Source organism: Anolis carolinensis, chromosome 5, assembly GCF_035594765.1.
Source record: "Anolis carolinensis isolate JA03-04 chromosome 5, rAnoCar3.1.pri, whole genome shotgun sequence".
NCBI lineage: Eukaryota > Metazoa > Chordata > Lepidosauria > Squamata > Dactyloidae > Anolis > Anolis carolinensis.
The window spans coordinates 4,622,540-4,635,815 of NC_085845.1; the positions used below are offsets into that span (position 1 = coordinate 4,622,540).

The 13,276-nt window shown below is 46.0% G+C and overlaps 1 protein-coding gene across 2 annotated transcripts in view; it reads left to right on the forward strand.

Annotated features, from left to right (window-relative positions):
- Nucleotides 1–2,957: 2,957 nt before the first annotated feature.
- Nucleotides 2,958–13,276, forward strand: part of LOC100567492 (transcription factor COE1) — a 160,633-nt gene continuing 150,314 nt past the window's right edge. The window contains exons 1-2 of one of the 2 annotated variants that reach the window (XM_062982246.1): nt 2,958–3,417; nt 7,249–7,367. In XM_062982246.1, the coding sequence (XP_062838316.1) occupies nt 3,034–3,417; nt 7,249–7,367 (503 nt within the window). In that variant the 5' untranslated portion in view covers nt 2,958–3,033. The remainder of the gene's footprint in view (nt 3,418–7,248; nt 7,368–13,276) is intronic. The other variant, XM_062982247.1, reaches the window with a different exon arrangement.

Consider the following 13,276-nt stretch of genomic DNA (forward strand, 5'->3'; position numbering starts at 1 on the left):
AGATCCCAATGAGGAGGGGGCTCCCTCCCTCCCCCTCCCCAAATGGGGATTCCCTTCCATCTCCCCCCATCCAAATATCTTGAGTTGGGGCTGCTTGGAGTGAAGCCCCTTCCCAAATCCCAACTGGAGTGGAGAGGGATTCCCTGTCTGGGGTTGTTGTGTGTTTTCCAGGCTGTCTGGCCATGTTCCAGAAGCATTCTCTCCTGACGTTTCACCCACATCTATGGCAGGCATCCTCAGAGGTTGGGAGGTATGGAGAAACTAAGCAAGGAAGGTTTATATGTATATACTAGCTGTGCCCGGCCATGCGTTGCTGTGGCAAAGCATGAGGCCCCTTCTACACAGCTGGATAAAATGCACACTGAAGTGGATTATATGGCAGTGTGGACTGAAGATAATCCAGTTCAAAGCAGATAATATAAGATTATAAACGGGTTATATAGCTGTGTGGAAGGGCCTTGAGTCTACACTGCCATATAATCCAGTTAAAATCTGATAATCTGTATTTTATAGCCAGTGTGGAAGAGGCCTAAGTGAGGCCTAACTCTGCCTGTCCCCTGGGCTGAGTGGGTTGCTAGGAGACCAAGTGGGCGGACCTTAGCCTTCTAACTGGCAGCAATTGGATAAAAACGATTATTCCTCTCCCTCTAATTAGGATTTTATTTTTATTTTATTTTTGTTGTATGAACATAGAGGCATGGATGAGGGGTTGTGTTGCCAAGTTTAGTGTTCATGGAATGTGTCATTTTGTTGTTTTGTCCTAGGCCGAAATTTCATTACCCCTTTATATATAGAGATCTGTGGAAAGTCCAGGGTGAGAGAAGAACTCTTTGTCAGTTGGAGGCCAGTGTGAATGTGAACTATCTATAGACCCACAAAGAAAATCCAACCAATGCTACGGTCAGCGAAGGACAAGAGGGATCCTCTCACCTCTGCAGTCTACCGAATACCATGCAGCTGTGGACAAGGCTACATAGGGACCACCAAACACAGCATTGCTCAAACACGAGTCAAAGAACATGAAAGGCACTGCAGACTCACTCAACCAGAGAAATCAGCCATAGCAGAGCACCTGATGAACCAGCCTGGACACAGGATATTATTGGAGAACACAGAAATGCTCACCCACTCCAACAAATACCCTGTTTCCCCTAAAATAAGACATCCCCAGAAAATAAGACCTAGTAGAGGTTTTGCTAAATTACTAAATATAAGGCCTCCCCCAAAAGTAAGACCTAGCAAAGTTTTTGTTTGGAAGCATGCCCGCTGAACAGAACACCAGAGCATGCAGGGTTAGTGAATGTACGTACCATAGAGTGTTGTACATGGAAATAATGGTAGTAACAAGAAATCCTTGATAGGACTCACAGTTTGTCTGGTTATGCTGGTTTGTGATGACAACTACTGTACAGTATATAAAAATGTTCATTTTTTTGTTCAACAATAAATGTGAATTCTTCTTCATGGAAAAATAAGACATCCCCTGAAAATAAGACCAAGCGCATCTTTGTGAGCAAAATTAATATAAGACACTGTCTTATTTTTGGGGAAACACGGTATCATGTCAGACTACACAGAGAAGCCATTGAAATCCACAAGAAGTATGTGGACAACTTCAACAGAAAGGAGGAAACCATGAAAACAGAGGAGTTCCAGACATGGGAAGCAAGGACAGCTACCGACTCTGAACAAAGGATGCCCCAAAGCAGGAAGAAGCCAGGAGGCAAAGCTATTCAATGCTAATTAAGGTGATTAACTACAACATTCACACTGGCCTCCAACTGACAAAGAGTTCTTCCCTCGCCCTGGGCTTTCCACAGATAGATATATATATACAGTAGAGTCTCATTTATCCAACATTCTGGATTATCCAACGCATTTTTGGAGTCAATGTTTTTAATACATTAGGATATTTTGGTGCTAAATTCGTAAATACAGTAATTACTACATAGCATTACTGCGTATTGAACTACTTCTTCTGCCAAATTTGTTGTCTAACATGATGTTTTGGTGCTTCATTTGTAAAATCATAACCTAATTTGATATTTAATAGGCTTTTCCTTAATGCCTCCTTATTATCCAACATATTCGCTTATCCAACATTCTGCCAGCCTGTTTATGTTGGATAAGTGAGACTGTACTGTGTATATATATATATATATATATATAAACCTTCCTTGCTGAGTTTTTTCCATATACCGTGTTTCCCAGAAAATAAGACAGTGTCTTATATTAATTTTTGCTCCCAAAGATGCACTAGGTCTTATTTTCAGGGGATGTCTTATTTTTCCATGAAGAAGAATTCAGTTATTGTTGAATAAAAACATGAACATTTATTATGTACTGTACAGTAGTTGTCATCACAAACCAGCATAACCAGACAAACTGTGAATCCTATCAGGAATTTCTTGTTACTACCATTATTTCCATGTACAACAATCTATGGTATGTACATTTACCAGTCCTGCATGCTCTGGTGGTCTGATTGTTGGGTATGCTTCAAAACAAAAACTTGCCTAGGTCTTACTTTCGGGGGAGGCCTTATATTTAGCAATTCAGCAAAACCTCTGCTAGGTCTTATTTTTTGGGGATGTCTTATTTTAGGGGAAACAGGGTATCTCACAACCTCTGAGGATGCCTGCCCTAGATGTGGGCGAAACGTCAGGAGAGAATGCTTCTGGGACATGGCCCGGAAAACACACAACAACGCTGTGATCCTGGCCGTGAAAGCCTTCGACAACACGATCTTGTTCCCTCTAGATGTGGAGTTGAGGGAGAAAAGGGGGGGGGGCTTCCTTCCGGCGGTGGGCCTTTCCTACATCCTATGGGGGGGGGGGTCCCTCCCTCCCTCCCTCCCCCGGTCCCCTCCCCTCCCGGATGATGTCAGCCCGGCCGGGCCTGGCCAGCCCCCTCCCCTGCCCTCCCTCCCTCCCTCCCTCCCTGCGGGCCTCCCCCTCCCCCTCCCCTTCCTCCCTCCTCCTCCCCCTCCCCCTCCTCTCCCTCCTCCCTCCCTGGGGAGGCGGCGGAGGAGGCATGGCCCGGCTCGGCCCGGCCGGAGGAGCAGCCGCAGCCGCCCCCCAAGGAAGCAGCCCCCTCCCCGCCCCCGGGCAGCCCTGGCTGGCCCTGCTCATGCTCCTGCTCCCGGACGAAGAGGAGGAGGAAGAAGAGGAGGAGGAGGAGGAAGAGGAGGCCCAGCGGCGGCGGCGGAGGAGGAGGAGGAGGAGAAGCGGAGGCGCCCTTCTCCCCGGGGACCCCCGCCGGAGGAGGCTCCTGCTGCTCTTGCTCCCCACGCCCACGCCGCCCCTGCCGCTGCTCCCCGGCCCAGAAGCAGGAGGAGGAGGAGGAGGAGGAAGGCGGAGGCGCCATGGCCGGGCAGCGCAGGGCCCTCGCCGGACCCCCAGGCTCCCCCCCGCCGCGGTAAAAGCAGGCCCCGCAGGGAGGGGGGAGCGGCAGGAGGAGGAGGAGGAGGAGGAAGGGTCTCCCCTGCCCTCCCTCGAAGGGAGCCCAGCAGAGAAAGAGGCCCCTCCGCCCCCTCCCCACCTCCCCCTATTCCACACTCAGAAAGAATCCCTCCCAACCCCCCCCCCCCACCTCTCTCTCTCTTTCGCCCCAATTCCTTCCTTCTGCTCCTTCCTCCTCTCCAAACCAGGCAGCCCTCGTCTCAGCTTCTCCTGGACTTCCAGTCTATTTCTTCTTCTCTTCTCCTCCTTCCTTCAGAAAGAATCCCTCCTGACTTCTACACCTTGCCCTCTTTCTCCCCAATTCCTTCCTTCCTTCCTTCTGCTCCTTCCTCCTCTCCAAACCCTTCACCAGCCTGCCTTCCTTCTCTCCTTCCTTCCTTCCTTCCTTCCTTCCTTCCTTCCTTCCTTCCTTCCTTCCTTCTCTCCTTCCTTCCCTCCCTCCCTTCCTTCCTTCCTTCCTTCCTTCTCTCCTTCCTTCCTTCCTTCCTTCCTTCTCTCCTTCCTTCCTTCCTTCCTTCCTTCCTTCCTTCCTTCCTTCCTTCCTTCTCTCCTTCCTTCCTTCCTTCCTTCTCTCCTTCCTTCCCTCCCTCCCTTCCTTCCTTCCTTCCTTCCTTCTCTCCTTCCTTCCTTCCTTCCTTCCTTCTCTCCTTCCTTCCTTCCTTCCTTCCTTCCTTCCTTCCTTCCTTCTCTCCTTCCTTCCTTCCTTCCTTCTCTCCTTCCTTCCTTCCTTCCTTCCTTCCTTCTCTCCTTCCTTCCTTCCTTCCTTCCTTCCTTCCTTCCTTCCTTCCTTCCTTCCTTCCTTCCTCTCAGCCTCTTCTTGACCTCCACTCCTCTTCCTTCCTTCCCTGGTTCTCTCTCCCCAGTCACAACAAGCAGCCCCTTCTCCCCTTCCCTTCCAACTTCAACATCTCAGCTTCTCCTTTCTCTCCTCTACTGCCTCTCTTCTTTCTCCTCCTTCTCTTCCCTCCTTCCTTCCCAGCTCCCCCATATTGCCCACTTTCTCCCCAATTCCTTCCTTCCTTCCTTCTGCTCCTTCCTCCTCTCCAAACCCTTCACCAGCCTTCCTTTCTTCCTTCCTTCCTTCCTTCCTTCCTTCCTTCCTTCCTTCCTTCCTTCTTCTCCACTCCTCTTCCTTCCTTCCTTCCCTGGTTCTCTCTCCCCAGTCACAAGAAGCAGCCCCTTCTCCCCTTCCCCTCCAACTTCAACATGGAGCACCTTCCACATCTCTCCTTCTCTTCCCCTATTCCACACCCAGAAGGAATCCTTCCCAACTCCTCCACCTCGCCCTCTTCTCCTTCTTCCCCATTCCTTCCTTCCTTCTGCTCCTTCCACCTCTCCAATCCCTCCCAACTTCTTCACCAGCCAGCTTTCATCTCAGCTTCTCCTGGACTTCCAGTCTTTCTGTTTCTTCTCCTCCTTCCTTCCCCTATTCCACACTCAAAAGGAATGCCTTCCAACTCCCACACCTCTCTCTCTCTTCCTCCCCAATTCCTTCCTTCCTTCCTTCCTTCCACTCCTTCCTCCTCTCCAAACCCTTCACCAGCCTTCCTTCCTTCTTCTCTGCCTCTTCTTGACCTTCCAGTCTATTTCTTCACCTCCTTCTTCTCTTCTCCTCCTTCCTTCAGAAAGAATCCCTCCTGATTTCTACACCTTTCTGTCTTTCTCCCCAATTCCTTCCTTCCTTCTGCTCCTTCCTCCTCTCCAAACCCTTCACCAGCCTTCCTTCCTCTCAGCCTCTTCTTGACCTCCACTCCTCTTACTTCCTTCCCTGGTTCTCTCTCCCCAGTCACAAGAAGCAGCCCCTTCTCCCCCTTCCCTTCCAACTTCAACATCTCAGCTTCTCCTTTCTCTCCTCTCCTGCCTCTCTTCTTCCTCCTCCTTTTCTTCCCTCCCAACTTCTCTCCTTGCCCTCTTCCTCCCCGATTCCTTCCACTCCTTCCTCCTCTCCAATCCCTTCACCAGCCAGTCTTCCTCCCTCTTTCTTCTTGACCTTTTCTATTCTATCTCCTTCTTCTTCCCTCCTGGTTTCCTCTCCTCAGTCACAACAAGCAGCCCCTTCTCCCCTTCCCTTCCAACTTCAACATGGAGCACTTTCACATCTCAGCTTTTCCTTTCTCTCCTTGCCTGCTCTCTTCCTCCTCCTCCTCCTCCTCCTTCTCTTCCCCCCTTCCTTCCCAAACTCCCCCACATTACCCACTTTCTCCCCAATTCCTTCCTTCCTTCTGCACCTTCCTCCTCTCCAGTCCCTTCCGAGTTCTTCACCAGCCAGCCTTCATCTCAGCTTCTCCTGGACTTCTTGTCCATTTCTTCTCCTCCTTCTTCTCTTCTCCTCCTTCCTTCAGAAAGAATCCCTCCTGACTTCTACACCTTGCCCTCTTCCTCCCCAATTCCTTCCTTCATTCCTTCCTTCTTTCCTTCCTTCTGCTCCTTCCTCCTCTCCAATCCTTTCACCAGCCTTCCTTCCTTCTTCTTCGCCTCTTCTTGGCCTCCAGTCCTCTTCCCCCCTTTCTTTTTCTCCTGTTTTCCTCTCCCCAGTCACAAGAAGCAGCCCCTTCTCCCCTTCCCTTCCAACTTCAACATCTCAGCTTCTCCTTTCTCTCCTCGCCTGCCTCTCTTCCTCCTCCTCCTCCTCTTCCCCCCCTCCTTCCTTCCTTCCCAATTTCTCTTCTTGCCCTCTTCCTCCCCAATTCCTTCCTTCCTTCCACTCCTTCCTCCTCTCCAATCCCTTCACCAGCCAGTCTTCCTCTCAGCCTCTTTCTTCTTGACTCCCAGCCTTTCTATTCCTTCTCCTTCTCTTCCCCCGTTTTCCTCTCCTCAGTCGCAAGAAGCAGCCCCTTCTCCCCCATCCCTTCCAACTTCAACATCTCAGCTTCTCCTTTCCTTCACTTACTGCCTCTCTACCTTCTCCTCCTCTTCCTTTCCCAATCCTTTCTTCTTCTTCTCCTTGTCCTTCTCCATCCAGCTGGCCTTTCTTCCTCCTCCTCAGTGGTCCAGCCAGTTTCCTCCTCCATCCTTCCTCCTCCTTCCTTCCTTCTTGTCTTCTGAGATAAAGATGCTCAGAAGGAGGAAGAGGATACATGGGGATGTTGTTGCTTCTGCTGCTGCATTGGATCCTCCTCTTCCTTCCCTGGTCCTCCTGGCTTGCCACTCCTTCCTTCCTCTTCCTTCTTTCCTTCCTTCCTCCCTCCTCCTCCTCTTCAGAGTTTTCCCCACCCCTCCCTTCTCCCCAGGGTCTTCAATCTCTGCCTCTCCTTCCTGTGATTCCCTCCTCCTTCCTTCCTTCCCTCCTTCCTTCCCTCCATCCCTCCTTCTTTCTCTGCCTGCAAAACCCACCCTCCTCTCTTTCCAGCTGCTTGGCTCCTAAAGAGCCTCTCTTCCTCCTCCTCCTCCTCCTACTCACTGTTTCTTTCTCTCTCTCCCACCCCCTCCCCAATTCCTCCTCCCACTGCAAGTCCCACCCTCCCCGCCACTTGGAAACAAACAAACCAGCCCAAAGAGTTTGCCTCTCCTTCCTTCCCTTTGGACTGTCTCACCTCCTTCTCCTGGAGCTTTTGCGGCAGGTGGCTCAAGGAAGCCGCGCTGGTTGCTGGTTTTGGTTTTGTCTCCAAAGGCCGGGGCAGTTTCATAGGGGGGATTGGCCCACCCCCCTCCCACTGACCCCCTGTTTGAGGATTATTGGCCCAAACCTAAAAGGAAACCCAGGGAGGCCCCAAACTTTTCCCTCTCTTCCGCCCGCCCACCCGCTCAGTGCCTACCTGACCAGGCTGTTTTGATGTTCTCCATCCAGGAGGGTCTCCCCAGAGGTGGGCTGACCATGAAGGAAGAGCCCTTGAGTGGCGGGCTGTCGGCCGTGAGGTCGTGGATGCAGAGCACGGGCATCTTGGACGCCAACACCGCCGCCCAAAGGTAAGGGCTTTTGGGCCACCCACCTTTCACCGGGGCAGAGCTTGCCTTAAGGAGACTGGAAACACTTGCAACTCTTTCCCTTCTTCTACATCTCTCTTGGATCCCTCTCTTAGTTTGATCTTTCCCATTACTCCACAAACTGGAGTATTTTCAGACAGGGGAAAAGTATGTTCTGTTTCTTATTGATTGTGTTATTCTTCCCCGCTTTTCGCTTTTGATCGAAACCCAAAGCAGGCGAATTACTCCAGTAACACATGCGCAGGATGGATTTTATCATTTGGTTATCAACCTATATGGGTTGATTCCATCATCGCCTGACTGAGACTTAAAAAGAGAGTTTTCAGAATGTTTTTAGATAATAATATATTGATTATTATTATGCTATTAGATAATAATATATTGATTATTATTATGCTCTTATGCCCCACTTTTCTATCTTCATTGAAACTCAAAATAGGTGAATTACTCCAGTAACACATGCGCATGACAGATTTATCATTCAGGTATCAAAAGTATAGGATTGATTCCACCGTTGTCTAATTGGAGACTTAAAAAGAGAGTTTTCAGAATGTTTTTAGATAATAATATATTGATTATTATTATGCTATTAGATAATAATATATTGATTATTATTATGCTCTTATGCCCCACTTTTCTGTCTTCATTGAAACCCAAAATAGGCGAATTACTCCAGTAACACATGCACGTGATAGATTTATCATTCAGGTATCAAGAGTATATGATTGATTCCATGGTTGTCTGATTGGAGACTTAAAAAGAGAGTTTTCAGAATGTTTTTAGATAATAATATATTGATTATTATTATGCTATTATGCCCCGCTTTTCTGTCTTCATCGAAACCCAAAATAGGCGAATTACTCCAGTAACACATGCGCATGACAGATTTATCATGCAGGTAACAAAAGTATATGATTGATTCCACTGTTGTCTAACTGGAGACTTAAAAAGAGAGTTTTCAGAATGTTTTTAGATACTGAAAAGTATTAATTGCTCTATTTTCTGCCAGTTCTTATCCTTATCATTCAGGTATCAAAGTATAGGATTGATTCCACCGTTGTCTGATTGGAGACTTAAAAAGAGAGTTTTCAGAATGTTTTTTAGATAGTGAAAAGTATTAATTGCTCTAATTTCTGTCAATTATTATCCTTATTATCTTGATTGAGACTCAAAACAACTTCATAATGACTCCAATAAGACATGCATATGATAGATCCGGTCATCAAAAGTATATGATCGATTCTATAGTTGTCTGATTGGAGATTTAAGAGTTTTCTGAATGCTTTGAGTTGTTATCATTTTTTTTTCAGCATTGTCATTTTAGTCTATTCAGTCTCATTGTCAAAACACAGGCGCTGGTATTAAGTAAGAGGGAGTAAACACACCTTTTATTCCCAAACATACGCTTAGTGTTGTTGCTCTTCCAGTTGCGCACAAACCATTAGGACCTTGCAGGAACGTAACTGTTTTCAGATGTATCTTTCAGCAGAATCGAAAACAGTTTTGACTGGAAGTGACAGGCAGTATCAGATAACATTTATATGAATATATATATATATATATATATATATATATATATATATATATATATATATATATGCCCTGAAACTAGTGTTGCATTTCTTGTTCTCAAGCTGTTAGAAAGCGTTATTGAAATTAACACTTCTGGATGGAAAAAAAAAGAAAGAGCAAGAGAGGGAACGGGTGTTGGAAAGAGTTCTTCCTGATGCTGGAGATAAAAGGGAGAACATTCCCTTCTCATTCATTTCCAATTTTCAACTAGTTTTGTAAAGTTCTTCTTTTTTGGAAAAAACGAAATGATGACAAACAATGTTTAAGGATCTCCCATCGGTTTAACTTTTTCATGCCTGTGTGTTTTATCCCTCTTTGTTGCTGGCTATCGCAGCATTTTCAAACTCTTCCCTATCCTTCGCTCTTCCTCTTTCTTCCAATTATTTTCCTCGGTCGATACGTCGGGATATATGAGTCATTTCTGCCAGGGCTCAAGGGTTATGAGAGTGGGCTCCTTTTCTTTATTATTATTTGAATTGATTTCGTATTGATCCCAAAACGTCCCCTGACCTTTGACGTCTCCGTCTTGCTTGACGGGAGTTTGAAGTGCCGTCAACAAAGGAAATTAGAATTACGGTCCGGAGCGGAGATGAACGTTGCGAGATGGGATGGATAGGGTCTCCAGTACTTAGTTCACCTCAAATCCCAGCTTGGTTCATCCTTAGCATCAAATGCTGTTCTTCCTTTGCACAACATCCAGGTTTCTCTTATCTGTTCATAGTTTATAAGCCACTATCTGTGCCCGGCCACGCGTTACTGTGGCTAGGACTTAATTTTTCTCTTCTTTTTGTTGTATGAACGTAGAGGCATGGATGAGAGGTTGTGCTGTCAATTTTTGAGGTTGTGGGGCATTTAGTTTAGTTGTTTTGTCCGGTGCCGTGATTCCATTACCCTTTTATATATATAGATTGAGGCGGATGCTTTGCAAGACCAGTTGATGTGATCTTGTGTCATTTGTGGGTTTGCAGTCCAAGTGTTGGGGTGACACCTTCCAAATCTAATAGGATACCTGGCAAATTGGGTGCCTAAATTCCTTTTGCTCCAAATGTTGCCACTGGGAAGCCCAATTAATTGCTATATCTCCCAGATTTATACATCTCTCTCTCTCTCATGGAAGGCTTTCCGGTATAGAATCAGAAGGTGCATCTAAATTGTAGAGCAAAGCTTTGCAAACTGGATGTTGCAACACATTTGGCTGCAGTGCACAGGTGTATCGTGTGAGCGTAAGGAGCAATCTCTGAAGTGGATTATATGAGTCTACACTGGCAGATAATCTGGGATAAACAGATAATCTGGGGTCAGGTCCTGGAATATAGGGCAGTGTAGATCCAGCCTATGTCTTTGTGAAATAAGCAATATATTATTTATTTTTTTAAAATGCCAATGAAAAGCCTTCATGAGATCTGTTGCGTTCCCCATGCATTTTGTTATTACAGTTTTATGTGTGTGGTGGCACCTTTTCTAAGGAGTTGGTTTAACCTCTAGTTTGCTCGTGAAACCGAATTACTGTGTCGCGAAATGACGTACGTCAGGAAAAATCGTATTTCGCCCCCATCATGAAATGTTTGGAAAGCTCTGCTGTTGTTTGCTGCTGTTGGCTGTATTCATTCAACTACCTCGTGACTCAATATTTACACACTGCACTTTGCCCAGCTCGTTTTTATCTTTTTACTTGGGTGCCAAATCCATGTTTTAATGTGCTTTTAATATGATTAATATTTCTTTTGTTTTGTTTTGGAATGTTGGATTTTAATAACTGTGTTTGGATTTTGATGTTTCCTTGTGTTTTATTGTTTTATCTGGGCTTGGCCCCATGTAAGCCGCCCTGAGTCCCTCCTGGGAAATGGAGGCAGGGTATAAAAAAAAGTATTATTATTATTATTATTTTATTATAACACAGCAAACAAGATCGATATGCTGGATTTCGTATCACAAAACCACAAGTCGAACACTTCCCAAGTGTCTAGGACTGTGTGATGTATTTTCGGATGATGCGTGCAGATCCCAGCAGGGTGGCCTTTTGCAGTTGGCAGATCGTAATTTTGTCAATATCTATTGTTTCCAAATGCCAGCTGAGATCTTTTGGCACGGCACCCAATGTGCCCATCACCACCGGGACCACCTGTACTAGTTTCTGCCAGAGTCTTTGAAGTTCAATATTGAGGTCCTGATAGCGGCTGAGTTTTTCCTGTTGTTTTTCGTCAATGCGACTGTCACCTGGGATGGCAACATCAATGATCCAAACCTTTTTCTTTTCCACAACTGTGATGTCTGGTGTGTTGTGTTCCAGAACTTTGTCAGTCTGGATTCGGAAGTCCCGCAGTATCTTTGCGTGCTCATTTTCCAAGACTTTTGCAGGTTTGTGATCCCACCAGTTCTTTGCTGCTGGGAGGTGGTACTTGAGGCATAAGTTCCAATGGATCATTTGGGCCACAGAGTTGTGCCTCTGTTTGTAGTCTGTCTGTGCAATTTTCTTACAGCAGCTGAGGTTATGGTCGATGGTTTCATCAGCTTCCTTGCACAGTCTGCGTTTTGGGTCATCAGCTGATTTTTCGATCTTGGCCTTAATTGCATTTGTTGTAACTGCTGTGGCCAAATGCTACAGATTGCTGGGAGTTGTAAGTTTTTGCAACATCTTTAGCCTCCCCTGCTAAAGAATACTGGTGCCTTACCAAACTACAATTCCCTGGATTCCATAGTGATTAAATCGATGTCAAAAGTTCATTGATTCTGCAGTGTACATGAACCCATAGAGCCATAAGGAGATGTGGGTAAAAAATGAACGATGATGGAGATGATGGTGGTAGTTGTGGATCATAGAAAGAGTTGAGAAACGGAGGGATCGTAGAATGGGAAGAGATCTCCAGAGGTCATTCATTCCAACCCTTTTCTTCCAGATGGGAAGACACAATCCAAACCCTCCCGACAGATGCTATCCAGCCCCTGTTTGAAAAACCTTTCCACCCTCCAAAGCAGCGTATTCCACTGTGGATAGGGATATTCTTCTTAATGTTCAGGTGGAATCTCTCTTTTTTTCCAATCATTTGCACAGTGCAGGTTCGAAGCTCTGTTTCTCATCCAGGGTTAAATCCTGTCCCTGAATTTGGATTTGGGAACAACTCCCTTTGCCGTTTCAAAACACTCAACCAAAGGAGAGTTTGGATCTGTTATGAATAAAGTCTGTGGATTGGGATGGAGGGGGAAAAAGCATATTTAGCCATGACAGGATTGAGTTGTACAAGTCTAGGTTTTCCCTAATGATCCGGAAGAGAATAAAATTACCCTAACCATGTGTTGCTGGATTACTTTCCAAGAAATGTTCTGCATTTTGTAATATACTGTTAATATGAGGACCTGACAATATCTGAAAAACACCATTAGTGTTGGGTTGCGTTTGAGTTTTCCAGGCTGTCTGGCCATGTTCCAGAAGCATTCTCTCCTGACATTTCGCCTGCATCTATGGCAGGCATCCTCAGAGGTTATGAGGTCTGTTGGAAACTAGGCAAGTGGGTTTTATATATCTGTGGAATGATGTCCAGGGTGGGAGAAAGAAAGAACTTCTGTCTGTTTGAGGCAAGTGTGAATGTTGTAACTGACCACCTTGATCAGCATTGAATAGCCTTGCAGCTTCAAGGTCTGGGGGAAATCCTTTGTTGGGAGGTGTTAGCCAGCCCGGATTGCTTCCTGTCTGGAATTCCCCAGTTTTCAGAGAGTTGCTTTTTATTTACTGTCCTAATTCTAGAGCTTTTTTTAAAAAAATAAATACTGTTCATTTTCATGGTTTCCTCCTTTCTGTTGGAATTGTCCACATGCCTGTGGATTTCAATGGTTTCTCTGTGTAGCCTGACATGGTGGTTGTGAAAGTGGTCCAGCTCATGAAAAATAAATCTCTATCTTCATTTTTATTTAATGTGGTTATTAATCCTAAGAGGTACATTTCTGGTTTTAATTTGTATTTGGTTCCTAAAATCTTTTGTGACATTTTATGGATTACTAGCTGTGCCCAGCCACGCGTTGAGTGGCGAAGTCTGGTGGTATGGGAAATAAAGTATTGAGGAATTGGTGCTAGTTAAGGTAAAGGGTAAAGGTTTTACCTTACATTAAGTCCATTATAAATGGGTAATATAGCTATGTGGAAGGGCCTTGAGTCTACACTGCCATATAATCCAGTTAAAATCAGATAATCTGTATTTTATAGGCAGTGTGGAAGAGGCCTAACTCTGCCTGTCCCCTGGGCTGAGTGGGTTGCTAGGAGGCCAAGTTGGCGGAGCTTAGCCTTCTAACTGGCAGCAATTGGATAAAAACAATTATTCCTTTCC